Source organism: Nymphaea colorata, chromosome 1 (genome assembly GCF_008831285.2).
Source record: "Nymphaea colorata isolate Beijing-Zhang1983 chromosome 1, ASM883128v2, whole genome shotgun sequence".
In the NCBI taxonomy this organism is placed as follows: domain Eukaryota; kingdom Viridiplantae; phylum Streptophyta; class Magnoliopsida; order Nymphaeales; family Nymphaeaceae; genus Nymphaea; species Nymphaea colorata.
In genome coordinates, this window is record NC_045138.2 from 38,920,971 (window position 1) to 38,941,836 (window position 20,866).

The following is a 20,866-nucleotide window of genomic DNA, read 5'->3' on the forward strand; positions in this document are numbered from 1 at the left end:
GAACTGGCAAGAAGTTCCATAATTGAATAGATCAAGGGCAGCCTCACAATTACTTCCAATTGGTCAGATCTCCAATGTGGTGGAATTTCTACAGAAAACTGGTTTTTGTTCATGTGATCTATAATTTTAAATGTAGAAGATACCAGGTCAACTCATGATATTGCAGAGAAGCTGTTAAGATCTAGAAAAAGCTTCAAACTAATACAAAATTCTTTCGCAGTAGCTGTTCCCATTGGAAAAGTGTGGTTTGAATCTTCATGATCTACGGCCCAAAAGCTTTGCTGTCATCTTAAGGGATGGCATAATCTACTACACTCCATGAGGCTAGGGACCACTATACCAAACCCCACGAGGCTTTGCTTATTTTAAAAGTTAGAATGCCATATAAGTGGAGAAAATTTAGAATGTCATATAATCACATAAAGTCATTTTCTAGTGGCTTGATCACTTTCTAGTGGAATATTTGACAAAAAGACAGCTAACTTTATACATAAATAATAAAAAGCATTTTCCAGTTTACAAGTCATGATTTAACTCACCAACCTCAATCAATATATAATGGAAAAAAAAAAGGTGTGGACAGTAACTGAATTTGGTAATCAACTAATCCTATTATACGTGAAGTTCTTGTTGTGCCAGTTGGATTCAGATTTGCCTGCAAGAAATCAGATCCGAGTACTAACGGGATTATGTCGGACTAGAAAAACGGTAGAAATGAATGAGCCAGAGTCGTTTATTCCTCATATTTAACATTTCTTCCTCGTCATTTTCTTCATCTTGAATTGGGGAGTCGGTGAACTTCGTTTTTAAGACCAATCGTGGATTCAACTTTTGGCATAAAGATTTTTAACGGGTTGCAGTAATTGCAAATTGAACCACGATTCGAACATAAAACTGCAGAGGGTGGAGTTGATGATCAACGAGGCCACCGTGGCCTGCAGTTGTTGACATCTCTTCGTCGCTGCTACCAACACCATTGGCGTCGCTTTATCTTCTCCGTCGACTGTCGGTAACTCTTGCGTCGTCACCGGTGCTCTCCTCTTTGCCCCCTCATTCGCACTCTTCCCCACTCACTCTCTTCCCTGCGCAGATCGCAGCTCGCAGTCACAGGTATGTTCCTCTCTCTCTCTCTCTCTCTCTTTCTCTAGGAGGGCTGCTTGATTTGCATCGGCCATGGCTAACGTGCAATTTCTTCCTCCCCTTGAGCTCCTCCGCTGCAGATCTCTTCTTGCTCTTACGTACTAACAAGAAAGTAAAGATGAAGGTGATCGAGAAGATCAGGGAAGCTGCAAAGGAGGACAGAGTAATCTTCTCCTTCGAGTACTTCCCACCCAAAACTGAGGATGGTGTGGACAATCTGTTTGAGAGGATGGAGAGGATGGTGGCCCACAATCCGGCCTTCGGAGATATCACCTGGGGAGCTGGCGGATCCACGGCCGACCTGACTCTCGACATCTCTAACAGGATGCAAAACATGGTAAGTGTGAAGAAAAGAGAGGAAAACAAAAAAAAGAAGTCATCAACCTCGATTCTTGTTCGTTCTTCTGTTTCCTCTTCTTTCGGCCCTCCAGATCTGGAAGGAGCACATGCTTCGAAAGAGAGACATGTGAACTCCGGCGAAACTGGTCCAGCATTGCTGGAGTGTCTTCTGCATTCTTTAGTTTCTGATCCATTGTATATCTGCCTACCGTCCTTAAATTTCTTTTTACTATGTTTTCATAATTCGAACTTTCTTGGTTCGCTATGCGATACCATTAACAAAAATTCAAGCGGATCTTTTCTTCTTCTTCTTTAACATAAGATCTTGCCGGCAGGATCCAACCATGACTTTTCTGTCTTCGTGATTGCAGATCTGCGTGGAGACCATGATGCATTTGACTTGCACGAATATGCCGGTTGATAAGATCGATCATGCCCTTGACACTATCAAATCTAACGGCATCCAGAATGTGTTGGCCCTCCGTGGTGATCCTCCTCATGGACAGGATAAGTTTGTGCAAGTAGAAGGTGGCTTTGCTTGCGCACTCGATCTGGTACTCAACGTTTCTTTCTTTATCTACTGCACTTGATTTCTGAATTGCCTATTATGCAACACAGCTCCGTTTCATATATTATTTCAACAGTAGTAGAGGTACATCTACTTTCTGCTTTCACTGTGAATAAACATGAAGCACGTTTCTGCTTCGAAAAGCCACATTAACTGCTCAGATCAAGACTGTTTCTATTATATCGTACTTGCATGGCCATCGGAATGCTCGCTGCAGTATGCTATAAATTATGCGTTTAAATGAACTCATGTACTACATGCACAAACTTTGACATTATATTGCCTGAGGAGTTGTGGTTGGGCTGCACTTCACATGTTATTTTGTATGGGCAAAGTCCCCTTTTGTGGGATAAAGTTATTGCTGCGGGAGATCCTGAAATGAGCACAAAGTTTCAATGACTGAAGCTAGTTATAATGTGTTCCTGGTCCTTTTTCTTTCCTTCAAAGTACATCCAAATGCATTTTTATCTATTCATTTTAGTTGAATGAAATTCTGCAACATCTGTACAGGTGAGGCATATACGTGCCAAATATGGCGATTACTTTGGCATAACTGTTGCTGGTTACCCAGGTCAGTGTTTTTGTTTCTCTCTTATGGATCCATCATTGTTCCATTTCTTTTGCCTCTTTTGACTTTTCTGTTTACCTGATCAAGTACTTCATTCATTTCAGAGGCTCATCCTGACATGATAACGGGTGATGGCGGAGTTTCCGAAGAAGGCTATCAAAGTGATCTTGCCTATTTAAAGAGGAAGGTGATTGTTTTCTGTTCTTTATAGAAGCATGCCTCCTTCAGGAGATAGTGAAATGCTAATGATCTTTTGGTACATTAAGGGACAAATATGTATATATTTTTTCCTGAAAAATAGAGAAGCCATTCTTGCCTTCTTGGGATATGAGATCTGGCTGTACTAGTCTGACTTGTACCTACAGTTGCCTCTGTGAATGTCTAGAACCTTTATGTGAAACTCCCGATGAGCCTCTGGGACCTTCATCTGGCCATGCATGGTAGGACTTAATTTTGCAAGGTTGTGCAGTGAGGTTGGCCAGATGTCAGGGGTGAAGGCTTCTTCACAGTTGCTCTACCCACTTGGTTCAGAATATGCGTGGAATATCTTTCATTTTTGTATTATCATTTTCTATTTTTAAAACATTATATGAACTAAGCTCTGTTGCTCACATTCTCTCTATGCCTTCTTGCAATTAGAAAAAAAAAAATGAATTCGAGTTTTAAGCATGAGGAGCCTTCTTATGATTGTTTTGAATAAACTTTTGCTCCTTCCAAAAATGTCAAGGGATGTGTGGTGGATATTCTGGAAATAGTTTCTTGAGACATCTAGTCATTTTGGTTTTAAAATTTCTTATGAACATAATGTACTTGCAGAAATTTGTTTAGGAAGCCCCACTTATGTTCTAGTTCCATTGAGAAAAAGCATTGAGAACATCTTGCCAAGACCTATAATTCAGTAAACATGTGCTTTTATTACTTTTAAATGTACCCACAAATTTATGAGTTTATTATCTCTGAGCCTATTCTAACAACAAAGCAGAAGGATCCAGCTTAGGGGCAATTTAGATACACTAGGGCATATTTGTATTACTTACTAGAATCCAAGCAACAGATGCAAATCCCTCTGAAAATGAAATGGGCTGCAATTTCATGAATATGAATTTATTAATCTCCCAGTATGCGTTTGCATGAGTACATTATTAGAATAGTGGGGTTTCCTTTTATGGTTCTTCATATATATATATATATATATATATATATATATATATATATATATATACTCATCAAACTCTTTCATCCATTTATTGTGCAAAGACAAGAATAAATCAATACAAAGAAAGCCCCTTTGACTCTTATTTTCTCTTATCCTTGTTTGTTGATGTTTTATTTCAGGTTTGCATCTCAATTGTGTGTTTGTTGATTATGTGCTTATCTGGGGAATAGTGACATACGTGTATTTCTTATCCAGATCTCTTTTCATTTATATATTTATCAATGAACACACTTTGTGTTATTTTCTGCAAAAAATAATCATGAACATGTTCAAAGCATGTGTTGATGCATCTCGCTTCTCTTTTGATGGTTGTTTTTTGTTTCCATCTTGAGCAGCACACTATGATAAAAATATTTCCTGAACCCTGTGCAAGTCAGAGAGATCTAGGATTCTAGGGTGCAAAACCAAATAGTAAATGAACATTCATCAGGTTTGACTTTGATTTAGCCTGAGATAATAGTTTTATCCATGGAGTCCAAATGAAAGTTGAGTCTTTGTTCATATCTATCTCTGGCATATGACTTGACCCTTGAAACTCAAACTTATTATTCTATTTATATTAACACTGGGAATATAAAGATGTATTTGAGGTATTCACAATGTTTGTAAAGGTTTCTGTTTTCGATAGGCTACTAAATCTAGCTAGAAAAGCAGCATTGTTCTTTTATCTGAACATCCTTTCATGATGTTTAACTTTTGCACTTTTATGAGTTTAATTTATATGGTGCTGATACCTTTTTTCTTGTCCGGTGAGGTATCTGATAAAATGTCTTTATATAGGTTGATGCAGGCAGTGATCTAATTATTACCCAGCTATTTTATGACACAGACATTTTCCTGAAGTTTGTGAATGACTGTCGGGAAATTGGGATAACTTGTCCAATCGTACCGGGTATAATGCCTATAAATAATTACAAGGGTTTTTTGCGCATGACTGGGTTTTGCAAAACTAAGGTATGCTCAATTAATCAAGTTTTATTGTAAGAATGCAATTTTTTATGGCTAACAGATTTAACTTTACTATGTTAAGTTCTTTGATATTCATGCAGCATGTCAGTTAGGTGTTAAGTAAGCTTTTGTCCTCTTTTCATCAACATACTGCAAATTGGGCATGCTGAAATTCATGCGGACTTCCTTTGTTAAGAACAATGAGTATGTTGGTTTAATCACATTTGTGTTTTGTTTTTATCATGTGTTTCTTTCTAGATTGTCATCTTCATTTTTACTGGCTAAAAGACGTGGTTGGAAACTTTCTCAATCTAATGGATTCTAAATATGGGAATGAGCAGCTGGTACCATTTATACTGCTCAATGTCACCAATAGTGAAAGCTTCCAAGCACCACATCAAATATCTTTTCATTTTCTTGACCAAAACGAAGTAACCAAATTCAAATCCATACAATGCATTAGTTCAGACAAAACACTGCAGTTTATTCCCTTGGTACAGGTCCATTAACTTCTTAATGTTGGAGTTATGTCACCTGAGTGCGGGGTGCGGGTGTGGATGCAGCAATTTTTCAAAAAAAAATTAGGTACGGGTGCTGCGAGGGTGTATATATATGTGTGTGTATGTATATAAATCATTTGTGACAGTTATTTAACTGTTTAGTAGTCTTATATTTATATTTGTCTATAAAATTTTGTATTAAAGATAATTTAGTTATGTGCACATTTAAAATGGTCGGTTTTGACCTGGTTCGGTTGATCAAACCGAATGTGCTGTGTCAGAGAAGCACCAGCACCAGTGTTGACACGGTGCGGCAGCCATTTAGAAGCACCCAGGTGACATAGTGTTGGAGCCATGGGAATCAGAATGAAGATGCTGCCACCAGTATGCAGTTAAGATTTCATGTTACTACATTAAAGAAAGTGATGACCCATTAAATAATTTCAACATGGTACAATATTACTTGTCTCAAGTTTGATGAGGACAGCACATTTACCAAGAGAGAGATTGGTTCCTCTTAATCAGCCTATGTTTCTGACATGGACTTCATTGCTGAAATAATTTGTCTTTTTTCAAACTTTAGATCTCTAACTTCTTAGAAGCTAGACATTGAAATCTGATACCATGTCTAATGTCTTACAGCTTGAACTTTTGTTCTTCTGTTGTTGGATTCTTTTGTTTTGCAGTTGCTAGTTCACTTGAAACATCAAATCATTTTTCCTATCTTAAATTAATAAGTTAGTAAAACTTTGTTGGTTATTAATATATTGTTTGTTTTTAATTTTTATATCATATCTGCATCTTTAAACACATAAATATATATATAAAATGTGGAGAATGAATATCTTTTCTGATCATGTTATGGTCAGAAAATCTTGTTGAAGAAAATTTTAAATGCATTTATTTGTAAAATTATTAAGATAATATTTCTAAATGAGCATAAGTAGTTCTTCAGTTTTCATCATGTCCTATTATTTTGAAATTCTAAACATTAGATCAAACCTTCACAAGAAAATTGAGAGTTCTATCTGTTTTATGTATCCAATGTTAGGGAGCTCTCATAGGTTTGCATTAGCTTGACAATATCTTTTAAAGAAATAAAAAGGCAAACATCCTGTTGTAATGCATTCTTATAAACAATGGCGTGAGACTTTATGTTAGTGAACATAAATGCTGCTCACTCATATATGGTATATTAATAAGCAATAGCATGATACTTTCTATTGGTTTGCTCACTGATAACTTTTTAAGTACACTTATATTCCTCGTGCATTCAAGCTTATGGATTTCGTTGCTTCTGGATCGACTATATAACCCTTTTTTCAGTTTATCACTTTGAACATTCTTTTAAGGAAATAGCTCACTACTTGCTACCAAAGTATGCTCTTTGACACTGGCAAATAAAATATCCACAATTTGAGTTGAGTACTTCACAGAACTCCTCCCTGTAATCCTTCTTTGAATTGTTTCCGTTGAATGCTTATCAAGTAAACATATCTGGAATCTAGAAAAGTTGATCTACTTGTGATTGAAATTGCTTCATCTCTTCTCGCATTTGGTTCTTAATTGACATGTTCATTCACCTATACATCGTTCATGCATAGATACCAGATGAAATAAAGGCTGCCTTGGAGCCAATTAAAGACAATGAAGAAGCAGTGAGGGCATATGGTGTACACCTTGGAACTGAAATGTGCCGGAAAATTTTGGCTCATGGTATCAAAACACTCCATTTGTACACTCTAAATATGGAGAAATCAGCACTAGCCATATTGATGGTGATCCTTTCCTCTGTATTCACTATGTTTTGTCTGGCTTTCTCTTGGTTTTCTTGTCAATCTCACAAGCAAATATATGCTTCAGAATCTGGGATTAATTGATGAAACAAAGGTTCAGAGGTCTTTACCATGGAGACGTCCAACAAATGCATTTCGCTCAAAAGAAAGTGTTCGGCCTATATTTTGGTATCTTTGCTCTCAGCGCCACTGTTGTACTTGTACATAACATAGCATGTTGTTGATATGTTTAAGATACATAATGCAACTATGATGGAAAACAATATGATACACTCTTGAAAGTTTGAAACTAGTTTGAGGGGTATAGGTGTTCCATTTCAGGTGTACTTCTGATACATTCCATGTATTATACCAAAAAGTATGATGCAGGTTGTAACTTACAGTACACATAGAAATAACACAGAAATGCCAAAAACAGGCTCTTTTTCTACTTAATGTTAGACAAATTTCTTAAGGTTGAATGTTAAGTTTGATCTGAAAGACATTCCTATACATTTAAAGCAAAAAAAGAAGGAGGTTTCAGCTCTAATTTGATACAATGACTTTAGAGATTTCATTGTTTTTTCTTTAAGAGCTTATGTCTGTTCTCCAAAATAAAAAAATTGTCAAGTTTTATAACCATTAAGTTGTTTAAACTTTAAACTTAAGACTCCAAGGAGGAAATCATACATGATGAAAACTCATTTATGTTCATATCTTTTAAGTATTGACAATAATTTAAGTGGTCAGTTGTGATATTTTCTAATGAAAGTATGCATGTTGTAGGTAGCATATACTTATCATTTTTTTTATGTTTTTACTATTCGTGTTTTTTTCATGCAGAGTTTTTTTCTCCAATTTTTTCTTATTATTTTTTACTTTTTTGTTATTTTCTTAATTTTGTGAATTCAAATATAGTCATGTTAAACTTGCAATTTTTTACATTATTGTTGCATTATGTATCTAACTTCATACCCAACCAATACTGGTTATTTTGCACCTTGAAACATTGCTCTACACATGTAAATCTTCATGTCTACTTATTTTTTATTAGATTGCAAGTTGACTCTTGTGATAGAAAATAATTTTCATTAACTTTCTACTGTTCCAGGGCAAATCGTCCAAAGAGCTATATATCTAGAACTGTGGGATGGGATCAATATCCACAGGGGAGATGGGGTGATTCCCGTAATCCTTCTTATGGAGCATTGTCAGATTATCAGGTGAGTAGGTTTAATATAAATGTGATTATGCATGAGTCTTTGCTGTTACATTTTTGCTTTTCTGTCTGATGCTTGTCCCAGTGCGAAGAATAATCTTATTTTGAATTTTGTTATATGCTATGAGAATGGAATGCAAATGGCAATTTTTTAAATTGTATATGTATGTGTTCTTGTGTGTGCTCACACGTATATATATTGAGATATCATCTAGGCATCAGTATGCAGCTAAGTCAGATGGGTGTAGAAATTTCTCATATAGGCATAAAATTTTCATCCTTTTCAAATGGTTCCGTTTAAGTTAAAGATTCTTCTTTATGGTTCTGTTGTCAACTCTTTTCTTCTTACCAATGCCCTGGCTTACAGGTTACAACTGATGTATTGTTTCGGCCCCTCAGTGGAGACCATAATTACCTGGATCACTTAGAGTAAATACGAATCTTGATTCTTAGGAATTGGATGTGGAATCCATCTGGATTTCTGATTTTCAGTCATATGAGTTCCAAATCCATGTTGTTTTTACTTTACTTGGATATATAACTTATATTGCATATATCAAACTTATTAGTATTTTAAGTGATCCAGGACGATTCCTAAATGACCATTTTTTGTTTCCCACTCGCTTTACAGTTTACACTTCCCATATCTTCAGAGACTTTGGAATAACTGCTTCCGGATATGATCCACCTACTGATTCCCATTTTTCATTTACTTCTCTGGTAACTGTTGATTGTAAATCGAATTCTTTAACATGATTCACAGAGCCCCTTGTGAGAATCTCCTTAGTTTCTTTGTTGGACCCATTGTCTGGTTCCATCTGTAGAAGTGAGTGATTATTGCGTCAGACAGGCACACAAGAATAAGATGTCTACTTGGGGTGATGTAGCCTCTTACAGTCACCATTTTGAAGGGAGGAGTTTGTCTTGTTGTAGCTTAACTCTGTTGTCAGCAACTTGTCACAATAGTAGAGTTTACTGGATGTATGTGTTTCAAATTTCATTTCACATTGACATGGCTGAGTGAGAAAGTGACCAGTTTAGGGCAAGTTTCAAACATGATGTAATGTGATCTGGAACAAAATTCAAAAGGGAGTATCCATGTGACACTGACTTATTTTCTCCATTTTGTACAAGTACGATCAGAAATATCTGCTAATAATCATTGAGTAATATTTGTAATAATTAAATATTGATCAATGAGCTTTTCATTGATTCTAGTTTATGCGCCGTCGTTCTCGTAACAAGAAAATCCAGGAGGAATGGGGTGGTCCATTAAAATCCATTGAAGATGTACATGAGGTAATTTTCTGAGTGATATCAAACTTGTTAATGTGATCCATTTTTATTTCCTTAGTTTTGTAACTTTAGCTTGATGCTTGGTGACTGAATATATAATAACCATTTGGAACTGTTTTTTTTATTTTTAGAGATTCATAAACTTTTGCCTTGGAAAAATTAGAAGCAATCCTTGGTCAGAGCTGGATGGGCTTCAGCCAGAGACAATGATGATAAACAAAGAGCTGGAAAGTGTTAACTCGAAGGGTTTCCTTACAATTAACAGCCAACCGCCAGTCAATGGGGAAAAATCTGACTCTCCTTCTGTTGGTAAGCAAATGGATTCGTTCTTGTCTTCTTTTGCATCAGGGTGGCATTTTAGTTATAGGGCTCAGGCTAGAAGAGGGAAGACAAAATGTCATGTATCTAATAGTACTTGTTTTTCCCAAGGGCCTCTGCATCGGATTCTGATCTCCGGGCTGACGTAAGGAAATAACAAATTGTCCAAGAAACATCAAGTTCTTGAGGCAATACTGATGCCGAAATGCGAACAATTGTCATCGTCATCTTCAAGCTTTGTCCAACTGCATGGGGTTAGCTTTGTGAGACAGCTGAGAGCCCTAGTTCTTGATTTCCTCTCATCTGGGGCTACGAGTTTGGGCATTCCTTCCCTCAGGCTTCAAATCAGATTCTTTAAAGCTTTTGATAGTGCCCATTTTCTGAATCTTGTAACATGTTTTTTTTTTAAAAGAAAGTTTTCCCAAATTTAGTTGTTAAACAAAGGACGCTTCCCAAACTCCCAACGGGTGGGCTAGTCGGCCTAGGCTGCTAATCAGCAGACTAGTCCCTGACATCCAAGTAGGCTGGTTCCATTTGAGAGGTTAGTATTTCAACTTGGTCAACCGGTCAAGTCATTGACATAGGTCCTTTTACGCATTTGAAGGTCCAATAGAGCACTGCCACTCCGTATATGTGTTATATTCTGTATGTTTGATATATTTTTATATGTATTTTTGTATAGTTCGTATTCTGTATATTATGAGTGGCTTGTATGTATGTCCTACATTCTATATTCTTTTGATCTGCTTATTCTCAGATATGAGAACTTGTCTGCACTATTCTTAACCATTGAAATGACAAGATTGAATGACTCGTCAATGGATATGTGAAGTAATTTTCAAAAAGTCAATAATTACTTTTTTTTTTTTGAGTTGGCATTATTTATAGCTATATTTCTATGATGAAAAGGTCGAGAGTAGTGCATAACTAGTGTTCAAATTTGCTTGTGTTCATATTCTAAAACCTATGGTTATGGGGACTGGCGAGGTGCGGTGGGTGCATATAATGGGTTAAAGAGTTATAAAAAGTCGAAACAGTAAAGAAAAATCTTTTCTACTAAGATTGTTATTGAGATAAAAGAGAAGGTACTGGCTGCTTGCGTTTTCCTTTCCTGCTGCCAAGTACGTGATCTTCCTCTTGTTCTTCTTCCTTCTTCCTCTTTCTTGCTTCTCCTCCTCCATCTTCTTCCCCCTTTCTGTCTCCTCCTCACCTATCTTTTTCTTTTTCTGAGGGCTGCATCCTAGCAGCCTGCACTGCAGGTAGCATCCATGTTTAGTCAAAAGCGGCATCTAAATTGCCGCTTCCATGTATACATATTCTGCATCCATAATTGTTATGTATTTTATTTACATTTTTTCACCTTAGATTGTGTTTGTGTGCCACCATATTGATTGTCTTAATCAACTGGCTTGTTCCGACTAGTCATTCAGGATGTTCACCAACTTTGAGGCCGACTTTTGATTTTCGCAAATAAGGTTGCAAATATTTCATGTCCACTGCATTTTAAATAAACCGTGCTTGTTATTCTCATAATGGCCTTTCCTGAAGCTTTCATTTTTTTAACAAAATGTAACTGCTAGATAAACAACCATTTCCTTCTCCCTATGACAAGTTCAATCTCATACAGGATGGGGTGGACCTGGTGGATATGTATATCAGAAGGCCTACCTAGAATTCTTCTGCTCTCCAGACAAGTTAAATGTACTTGTCGAGAAATGCAAAGAACTACCCTCTGTTACTTACATGGCAGTAAACAAGGAAGGCAAAAGCATTTCAAACGTAGAACCAAATGATGTAAATGCAGTGACTTGGGGCGTCTTCCCAGCAAAAGAAATTATCCAGCCTACTGTTGTAGATCCCGTCAGTTTCATGGTTTGGAAGGATGAGGCCTTTGACATTTGGACCAACGGGTGGGCTTGCCTATTCCAAGAAGGTGATGTCTCGAGGCAAATACTAGAGGAGGTATGCCCTTTTTCCATCTCTCTTCATTTCAATTTCTCTAACCGGTGGCTAGGGACAGTCTATGAAGTATGAAGGAAGAATGTTAATCGCAAATTTGTGTCGTGGCAGGTACAAAAGAGTTATTTCTTGGTCAGCCTGGTGGACAATGATTATGTGAAGGGAAATATCTATGCGGCTTTTAAGGACATCTGATGATGAATGTTGAGGATAAATCGAAGAATTATCTGTTCCAACTGTCCCGTCAAATTATTGCTTGAGCCAATTTCCAGTTCAGTATTGTCTGCTTGGGAGATTTTGACTATTTCGATAATGAAATTGTTGTAGCAACTTGAAACTATCTAATAAAAGTTTATTTGAGTACCGCTAAATTTCATCTTCTGTTCATGTATATATATATATATATATATAGAAAAATTAAAATAAACCGTCTGCGGGAAGGCTAAATTTTAAAAGTCCATCGATAAAACATAATAAACTATGGCTAAAAACACTGTAAACTGTTGTTAGACCATAAGCAATTAATGCTTCCGGTATTTTTGGGGATGATTGTTAAATATTTTATCATCTGGTAACAGATGACAGCTGGCTGATATAGGGAAATTAAAGTCAGCTGGCTCTAAATATTTAAAGTCTATTGTCAAAAACATTATAAACCATAATACTCTATCTAAGTCACATGGATGCTTTATTTTTGCCGCCGCACCTTCATCGTCGTGCACCCACAATCGGTCAAGAAGAGTCGAGTGCAGTCAGCCCAACTCGACCACTTCTATGACATGCTCCCGTTTCGAGTTTGACTTGAGTTGGGTGCGGTTAAACCATGTCTTGTGTCTTTTTTTATGTTTTATTTTTTAATTATTTCATTCTAAGTATTAAAGGGGGTTAGGGCTTTGACTGAAATCAATCGATTGACCTTCCATGTGTGTAGAGAGAGTTGATAGACAATGATTTTCCGTTGGTCATCGGTGCAACGGTGACCTGAGATTGGCAGACCGACTTCCAGCGACGGCCTTCAGAAGGCTTCTTTAGCACAAGGCAACCGACATTCAGTCCTCTAGCAGCCAGTGTTTTTCTTTTATTCGTGACCGGTGACAGCTACTTGCGGGCTAGTCCTTCGACGTTCTCCCTTGGGTTTTATTATTCTATCAGTATCAACTTATGTTCATTTTTTCGCTGTTGTCCAGTTTTTTTGTGTTTTTCAGTTCTTATTTGTGATGTAATTTTTTTAAGATTTTATAATTATTGTCTGAAATATGTTATTGTATTGCTTTTTTCATAGTGTACGATATACAGTTGTGTGTACCTTTGCCGTTTTAACACTTTGTTTTACACTTTTACTGCTGTTTCATATCGTGGTATACATTATTGGCTATTGGTAAGTTTTGTTACTTGTATTATAGGTGCAGCACTGTTCTACTTTCCAAATGTTAATTTCAATTTTCTGCTTTTTAGTATGTCATATTACTAAATTACAGTATTTACTATATATAATATATGTTGTTTAACTTACTTAAAAGACTCGTTGAATTGTTGCTTTGCAGTTTCGAATTTGTTATGTGATAAGTTTGTTGTTTATAGACAAATTTGTTTATATATATGTATATATGTATATATATTTATTGATAATAATAAAAAAATTATTCTTGCCGCACTGTCGCACTTAAATTCTTTGGGATGGACCGCTCCGGCACCTGCACCCCGCATCTATGTGACATAGGCTCTTATAAATACTTTTACTGATGGTTGTTAATATTTTATGGTCCGGTAACATCGAGTGGCGGATGATTTCCTCTTACATACATGAAAATTGGCTGCCTGATGTTGTTGGATGATTAAATACTTAAAGTTGGTCGTTAAAAACATTGTAAAGAACACCATGAACCGTTGCCTATACTCCTGTTCGTGTCGACATGGTGACACCAGCATGGAGACATATCATGGTACATTTTAGATCCACCTTGGGTTAGGTCTGATTGAAACACATTAAACCTTTCTTCCTTTTAACAGATTGAGCAAGAACTTGAATTGGAGAATTTCGATAACTCATGACGACTAGCAAGAAGTTTGTTTAATTACATGTCGGTGCCCCCGACGTTTCCACTACTGTTCACTTGCATATCGCATTTTTTGGAGAATAGAGAATTGGTGCCATGGGGTTTGAAAATGAAGCCTCCCAACCTTCGCTGTAGATACAAATTATGAGATCAACTGCCTGCCAACCTCTCCTAAAGACACAAATTATGTACTAATTATATGATATGAGTTTCAAAATAAAGGTCAGACTTCCTGGTTCGTGAAATTGATCTGAGTAGACATAAAAATGAACACAGAATTTGTTGTTTTCTGCTATTTCAGGCATAATCCGCTCGTAGACTGCCAGTTTTGTAGAAAAGGGTACCTTGGGTTTTAATCAGTGTCATCAAAGTCGGACTGCATTGACAAATACTAATCAAATCAACGGCAAACCGATTCCACTCAAGATCTGATTCAAGAGTGTCACATGCCGATCTGTCTAATTTTAATTTTATTTTAAAAAATATCACTTGTTAACCATCTATGAACACAGATCAGATGCAGCTACTGCGCCACAATTCAATGCAGTCCAGCTCTGCCATCTGAATTTCTCCATTGGTTTCGTTGTTGGTCGAGGGTCTCACCTTCAATACAAAGAAAAGATAATTGAAATGCAAGGAAAAAAGAAAAATGCAGGTCTCGAGGGATGAATTAATCGTTTCTCAAATATCATTTGATGCCATGAATGAAAGCGCTCATGCAAGGTTTTTATTTATGAACGTTTTGTCAAGTTCGAGTCATTATCGTCATCCTCAAGCCTCGTTGCATAAAAAGACAGGTTACAAGGATCATCTCAACATTACAAAGAAGGAAAATGATGAAAAAAGAAGAAAGAAAAGAAAGAAAAGCAAAACAGATGATTGCATCTACAATAGGAAGAAGATGAAGGATATGTCGTCGAATTGAAGGGGTTCTCAATTGGCCAGCTAACCGCATGCCGGCGGCAGCTTGGAGATCCCTTGCCGCTGCAGTTCAGCCAGAACGCCCTCCAAGGAAGGGGGCTTCAGCCCAAGTGGGAGCGGCTGCCATGGCTTCGTCAAGACGTCGCCGATTGCTGCATCTATCGTCTCCTTCGACTGTCTCCCCACATCAGATCCCACAAAGAGAAGAAACAAACAGAAATTAGAAATTTAGCACAGATAATGCACACGATGTTAATTAATTAGAAGGAAATGAAAATTTTTGAGAGCACCCCACATTTCATCAAATCATAACCTTAAATTGTTCGTGATGAATTGGATTCATCCCAATGCATACAGATATGGATTCATCGTAATCTGTTTTAGTTAGAGTTCATTTCAAAATTACCGAAATCCAAAATAAAAAAAAAAAGGGAGAAAAGGAGTTGAACTTCTTTCAACAAGAATCATTTTTCTATTGAAAACTATGAATTTAATGGAGTTGACAACGAAGAATCCATCTCGACAACTTTGTTCAAATGAATGTTCAAGCATGCCTTTGAATGGATGAAAGAACAATGTTAAGGGATTGCTTCAAATTCTTGAAGGCTTTTTTAAATTCCAATCCCCTTGCGATAGGTGACTGAAGCTCTTGAAGACATAAATTCTCCCCATCATGCGTTTTTTTGGGCAGTCTTTCCCAAACGATTCATTGAAGGTGAAACATAACTAGATTTCGTAACATTGGGAATGCTCATGAAAATGATTTTGAAAAGTGAAACACAAAGCTAAAAAAAGGAAAAGCTTGTTTACCGGCAGAGCGTCAAAGTTTGGCTGTGAATCTGATATGTTGTTCTCTGGCTTAAGTGGGATTCCTGGGACAGGAGGCGCAGCAAACCTCTGCAAACATTGAAAGAAAAGAAGTGAGAATGAGCATATAAAATGAACTGGTTATTGTCCCTCCCTCTTCCTCCCAAGCTAGTGTTGCTAAGTGTTTTTCTACATCTAAATATTTTTGTCTCTAGCATCCAAGGTTGCCATAATCTATATAATCATCTTAACCACAGGAACATTTGAGCCATTAATTTTATTTTTTTGTTCAATTTTGTCACTTTTTTGTCTTGGGAATTGGCCATATAAATGTAATATAATACATCTATTTAGTAGAAACCCATAATCATCAGGTTACAACAGTAAACAGGCACTTGAAGAATCTAAAAAGCTGATGGCCCTATTCTATTGCACTCTAATGCTAAAAGACAATTTTTATAACCAAGTCTTTTTTTAAAAGTAAAACATGTTGCTATATCTACAAACTCTAGTTTAGTTGACGCAAATTGAAAGACAAAGGACCATGCACAACACGCACACACACGATCTATAAATGGTTTAATTTTAGTAGATGTTGAATGTTTTTGAATGGCTAAAATTTTAAATTTGTCTCCATTGTCACCACATTAGCATTAACAATTATTTATAATGCAGCAACAGTTATGGGTGACTTTGGTGACGATTTATAGTCCTTTTAACGTTAATTTTTTTAATTTTTAACGATCCAGTAACTATTCAGCATCCAGTAACATAGTGTATATATATATATATATATATATATATATATATATATATATATATATATATATATATATATATATATATATATATATATATATAAGAGAACCGGAATAATACGGCATTATGTAACCGATTTTTGATCATTTTATTTGATTAAATCATGAACTCTTAAAGCATCAGTTTTTTGTTGCGTCGTAAGTTGTTCATATCCCTTCATTGTTTTCTTATACAGTCGAAATAACATAATCTAAAGTTTGTTAGATTTTTATAGATAGGTTACCTAAGAAATTCATCAACTTGTGATTGATTATTTAATCAAAATGGCACAATGGACGTTCGATAAGTTAGAAAACATGGTTCAACAACACTATGTTTTATCTCAACATGTACAGTGTAATTGCAATTGTTGTTTTTAGATTCATTAAGAATCAAATGCTTGATATAATCACAACAATGTTTCTAGTAACAAAGACGACATTCTTTAATCTTTAAGCAGAAACAAGTGTTTTAATAGCACAGTGTTCTTCTCACGACACAAGTCTCACAACGCCGTGATAGCTTTCAAAGATGTTCTGTTAAATGTTCTTCAAGAAAATTTTGAGTCTTATTTTAATAGTCAGAATGAGGTACAATATGGTTGACACAATTATTTTTAGACGCAATTCATCAGAAAGTGGACTGTCAAGTTTTCTTCATATAGATGGACAATGTCCGGACAACAGTACATTTTAAGATTCTCCAATTCGAAAAGTATGCATTTTTAAAGTAAGTAGACAAGAACAAACAGCCAAAAAAAACAATGGAGTCTTCATCCATCCAAAACTGTTGCCTCTGAGACATCCCTTTTCGGTAAAAGCTTTACAAAAAAAAGAAAAAGAAAAGGAGTCCTTTCTCTCAATTTGACATTTTACTCTGATTTACTTGCTGCAGCATAGACCTTCGAGATAATCTGGCTTTTCATGGCGCTTGTGAATCCAAACCAGTACACAGATGCACTCATCCATGCACGGGTAGATGCAACTTAGATCTATGCTAGCTAGGGAAACCAGAACACAGACACAAAGAAGAAAAGGTACAGAAGGTAGTACCGGCTGCAACGTCTGGGAGAAGAAGGGCGTCCCTGGAGTAGGAGCACCATGAGCCCAACCGTCCTTTGAAGCCTGCAAGTTTCACATACTTGTTCCTTTCAGATCATCAGTTTCAGATCATAAAAAACAAGGATTCTGTCACGGAGAGAGTGACGGAGAGAGGGAAGGGGGAGAGAGAGAGAGTACTTACGGCAGCACACCGGTGGTTCCAGAACTTGGGGTCCGGTTGGAGAGGGGAAGGTGGCATTGCCCACGGGGGAGGAGAATGAACCACATGCTTTGGCCACACATCCACAGTGGGGTGTCCCCAAACATGCAGAGGCCGGAAGTGCTGATGGATGGCTGCTGGTGGCGGCGGTGGAGGTGGTGAGGGAGTCGGGAAGCCGAGGGACGGCACCGGCGCCGCTACCCCGACCCAGGGATTCACCACATCTCTCTTGCACCCCAACCCCACTGTACCCGTCCCTCCATACGCCGCCTGCTGCCTCCGTTGGCTCCAACTAGCAGCTTCCGCCTCTCTTGCCAACAAGTGTTTCCGGTGTGACCTATACTTCTGCAGAAACAAAGATACTGTATCATTAATCCCGTCAATTCCGTTGTCCCACTGTTAATTTGTTCCCATTGGTTAACTTTTTTCAAATAAGTGAAGGGAGGGCCAAGTTGGTACTCCAAGCAAGCTTCCACATGCAAACAATCCCGTGTTCTGAATCCTGCTGACTAATAGTCAGTGACACAGTAGTCCGCATCTTTTGTCATCGTTGTTTTCCTGGTTCCGTGGTGCAGGCCGCTTTCTGGCGGTCAGTTGAGACAGACTCCGAAATCAATGACGCCACTATCGTTTTTTGCTTTCATGGTGGCAGAAGAAGAGGAAAGTTTGGACAGATTGAATGGCAAATAAAGCAACTTTGGTGTCAATGGATCGTAAGAACGCATCTGCTTCTTGTTTTCTGGGGAGAGCCATTTTAAATAGCACATGAAATGCCTCGTTTCATGTGCTGATAAGACACATCAAGATTTCTACCCTTTCCCATCAATTCGGTTGAGAAATCATACGAACCAAAATGAGTATCGTTTTGGTGCAAGTCAACGGGAGCATTGCACATCCAGAAAAATGGGCTCCTATGTCTAGATCTTTCTCATCCCCATTGACTGTATTTTTTCACAGTTGCAGTGCTTAATTTAGAGAGATAGAGAGAGTGTGAGAGAGAGACCTGAAGGTGACTAGCAATATTGTGCCGTGTAAGGCTGTCGATTCCCATGAGCTCAAGGATCCTCGAGGGAACGGCTTTATCCACCCCAAGCTGCTCCACTGCTTGTACAAACCTCCTGTGTAGCTCAGGCGTCCAATCCACCTGTGGAGATGCACAGACCATTTTTAGAGTTCTGATGGTAAAAGGGATCTGCTCCCTCTACCTGTTCATCATGCAAATGATTATGGCAACAAAAACGGAGGTTAGATTTTTTCTTGTATTCTTACCTTAACTTTTCTTTTTCCTGGTTGGGGAGCTTTGGATTGTGCCGTGCTCTTCCCTCCCCCAACCTCCCTCTCCTTGGAAGAACCCTTCTTCGATCCTCCTTTCGCCTTCCCCTCTTGATCATCTTCAACCAAGGAGCTGCCGCTCCCTTCGTTAGCATCTTTATAGCTCGCAGCAAACTCGCTCTTCTGTTCTTCTGCTTCTGCAAAAGCCAAGGCAACCTCCTCCTGCATCCTCAGTGACCCGTCATCTTCGCAGGCAGCACTCATTTCCAGATCCTGACTGTCGATCGTGAACTCCGCAAGCATCTCGGGGTCCATCTCGAGATCCGGCAGCAGATCCCCATCATCGATGGTGAGGAAGAAATCATCCAGCTCCAGTCCCACAGGGAGCAGACAAGGGTAGCTCTCATACCCATCTTCTCCTCCACCTCTTTCCTCCTTGTGGTTCCTCCCATCTTCCGAACTCCTCAACGGCGACACTGCCAGCATTCCACAGACCACCAATCTCTTCCAACCTCTCTACTATTCTTCGATCTCAATCACCTCGATCCCTCCTCCTTCTTCTTCTTCTTCTCCAAGCTGACAGTGGTAGTGTTACATACGACCAATTATTGAACTATCTTAAGGTTGGCAGCGGTGAAGTAGAGCGAAGAACAGACTGTGGCTCCTATCCTCTACTGCAAGTTAGCTGGGGAAGAGGAGCAAAGACAGAACCATCGTCGACCGACGAGCTAGCATAAGATTTATGGCTTGCCGGTTAATTTTTTTTTTTTTTTTCAACAAAGGGGGAGTGACCCTTCTGTCAAGGCCTAACGCCGACCACACTTTGCTTTTGATTTCTCTGGACGTCTTCTGCCAACATGTGGACAGGGGTCTCGTGACCTTATTTGCATATATATGCAACTGTTTGCGATAATTATGCAGGCCCGAGGTAAATTGGAAGAGTGAGAAGGAAAGGAGAGAAGGAGGTTTCCTTTTCTTCGTTGCTGCATGAATTATTGAGTTACCCGCAGGGGGGAGAAGGGCGGCCACCGCCACTATCGAAAGGACACGGAAGGAGCGCACTGGTAAAATCGCTCCACTTGGTTTCTTGCCGTTATCTGAGTACTTACTGAAGCTGCATTTCGTCCTTTAGCTCGCGCACCAAAGGCCGTAAAAGCTGCTGCTTGGGATGTACATTAAATGGGAGCAGGGGACCTTCTCTGCCCTCGTTCTTTCTTGAACGGTGCCTGTGAACCGAGGCCACGCATCTCTGCCGACGCCTGACCGGCCGCTATGTAATGTGTATTTTTATTTTAGTTCCGGCCGACTCCGGTTGGCAGTCTAAAGTGGTTATTGATCGGTATTTTCCTTCAACGATATGATTGCAAATTTGCAATATGAATTCGAAAAGTTCGAATTATTTCGTGACATTTTAACATATGATTTTAAATACTTCGCATTTATCCATACAATTGTATTCATAAAACAAGTACGAAAATGGAAGAGCTAGCGGACAAGATCTAAATGAATCTCTCAAACATATGTATTTATTAAACAAGCAGGACAATAGAAGAGCTAGCGAACAAGATCCAAATGAATCTCTTTCTTTCACATATATATATAAGAACCATAATTCTTAAATTGGTAAGGGAAACCCAGACCTCTTAAATTCATGTTAAAAACTTTTTTAAATAAAATTTGAACCTTTTAATGTGTTTATAAACATTAATCGAGTATAAATTATGTTTTAGTTCAAGTCATTTTTGTAAAATAAAATTTGATCTTTCTATTAACAAAATTTTGGTGTTATTAAGAGCACTTTTATTTTTTATGTTATTTAAAAAATGTAAGAAATTGACTAACTTAATATATATTTCTCACCAAATCCAAATCACTCTTAAGACCATATCTATAAAATTGAATATT

The 20,866-nt window shown here is 37.7% G+C and overlaps 2 protein-coding genes across 4 annotated transcripts; one reads left to right on the forward strand and one right to left on the reverse strand.

Moving 5' to 3' along the window:
* Window positions 1-768: 768 nt before the first annotated feature.
* Window positions 769-12,217, forward strand: LOC116254605 (probable methylenetetrahydrofolate reductase). Of its 3 annotated transcripts, none has more exons than XM_031630102.2 (13): window positions 774-1,110; window positions 1,207-1,477; window positions 1,851-2,033; window positions 2,558-2,618; window positions 2,720-2,802; window positions 4,612-4,785; window positions 6,884-7,057; window positions 7,143-7,243; window positions 8,166-8,277; window positions 9,492-9,572; window positions 9,701-9,878; window positions 11,515-11,849; window positions 11,958-12,217. In XM_031630102.2, the coding sequence occupies exons 2-13, from the start codon at window positions 1,259-1,261 to the stop codon at window positions 12,039-12,041; spliced, it is 1,785 nt and encodes a 594-aa protein (XP_031485962.1). In that variant the 5' UTR covers window positions 774-1,110; window positions 1,207-1,258; the 3' UTR covers window positions 12,042-12,217. The 3 variants fall into 3 exon arrangements, with proteins under 3 accessions (XP_049933469.1, XP_031485962.1, XP_031485953.1); XM_031630093.2 differs by having other exon boundaries at window positions 1,221-1,477; XM_050077512.1 differs by lacking the exons at window positions 11,515-11,849; window positions 11,958-12,217 and adding an exon at window positions 9,999-10,315 and having other exon boundaries at window positions 769-1,110; window positions 1,221-1,477.
* Window positions 12,218-14,604: 2,387 nt separating this feature from the next.
* On the reverse strand, window positions 14,605-19,742 carry LOC116245798 (probable transcription factor GLK1). Its single transcript, XM_031617356.2, has 6 exons — window positions 18,959-19,742; window positions 18,693-18,833; window positions 17,672-18,034; window positions 17,482-17,553; window positions 15,635-15,721; window positions 14,605-14,998 (listed from the first exon to the last, which is right to left on the reverse strand). Exons 1-6 carry the CDS (start codon window positions 19,445-19,447, stop codon window positions 14,849-14,851), a joined length of 1,302 nt encoding a protein of 433 aa, XP_031473216.1. The 5' UTR covers window positions 19,448-19,742; the 3' UTR covers window positions 14,605-14,848.
* Window positions 19,743-20,866: the final 1,124 nt, after the last annotated feature.

Excerpts from the sequence above, each read along its gene's own strand:
- LOC116245798 (XM_031617356.2), bottom strand. The coding sequence starts at position 19,447 with ATGCTGGCAGTGTCGCCGTTGAGGAGTTCGGAAGATGGGAGGAACCAC. Across the intron at positions 18,834-18,958 it reads CAGGAAAAAGAAAAGTTAAG|GTGGATTGGACGCCTGAGCT; the intron begins GTAAGAATACAA and ends GCATCTCCACAG. Across the intron at positions 17,554-17,671 it reads GGAACCACCGGTGTGCTGCC|GCTTCAAAGGACGGTTGGGC; the intron begins GTAAGTACTCTC and ends TGAAACTTGCAG.
- LOC116254605 (XM_031630102.2), top strand. The coding sequence starts at position 1,259 with ATGAAGGTGATCGAGAAGATCAGGGAAGCTGCAAAGGAGGACAGAGTA. Across the intron at positions 7,058-7,142 it reads CAGCACTAGCCATATTGATG|AATCTGGGATTAATTGATGA; the intron begins GTGATCCTTTCC and ends TATATGCTTCAG. Across the intron at positions 9,573-9,700 it reads CCATTGAAGATGTACATGAG|AGATTCATAAACTTTTGCCT; the intron begins GTAATTTTCTGA and ends TTTTATTTTTAG.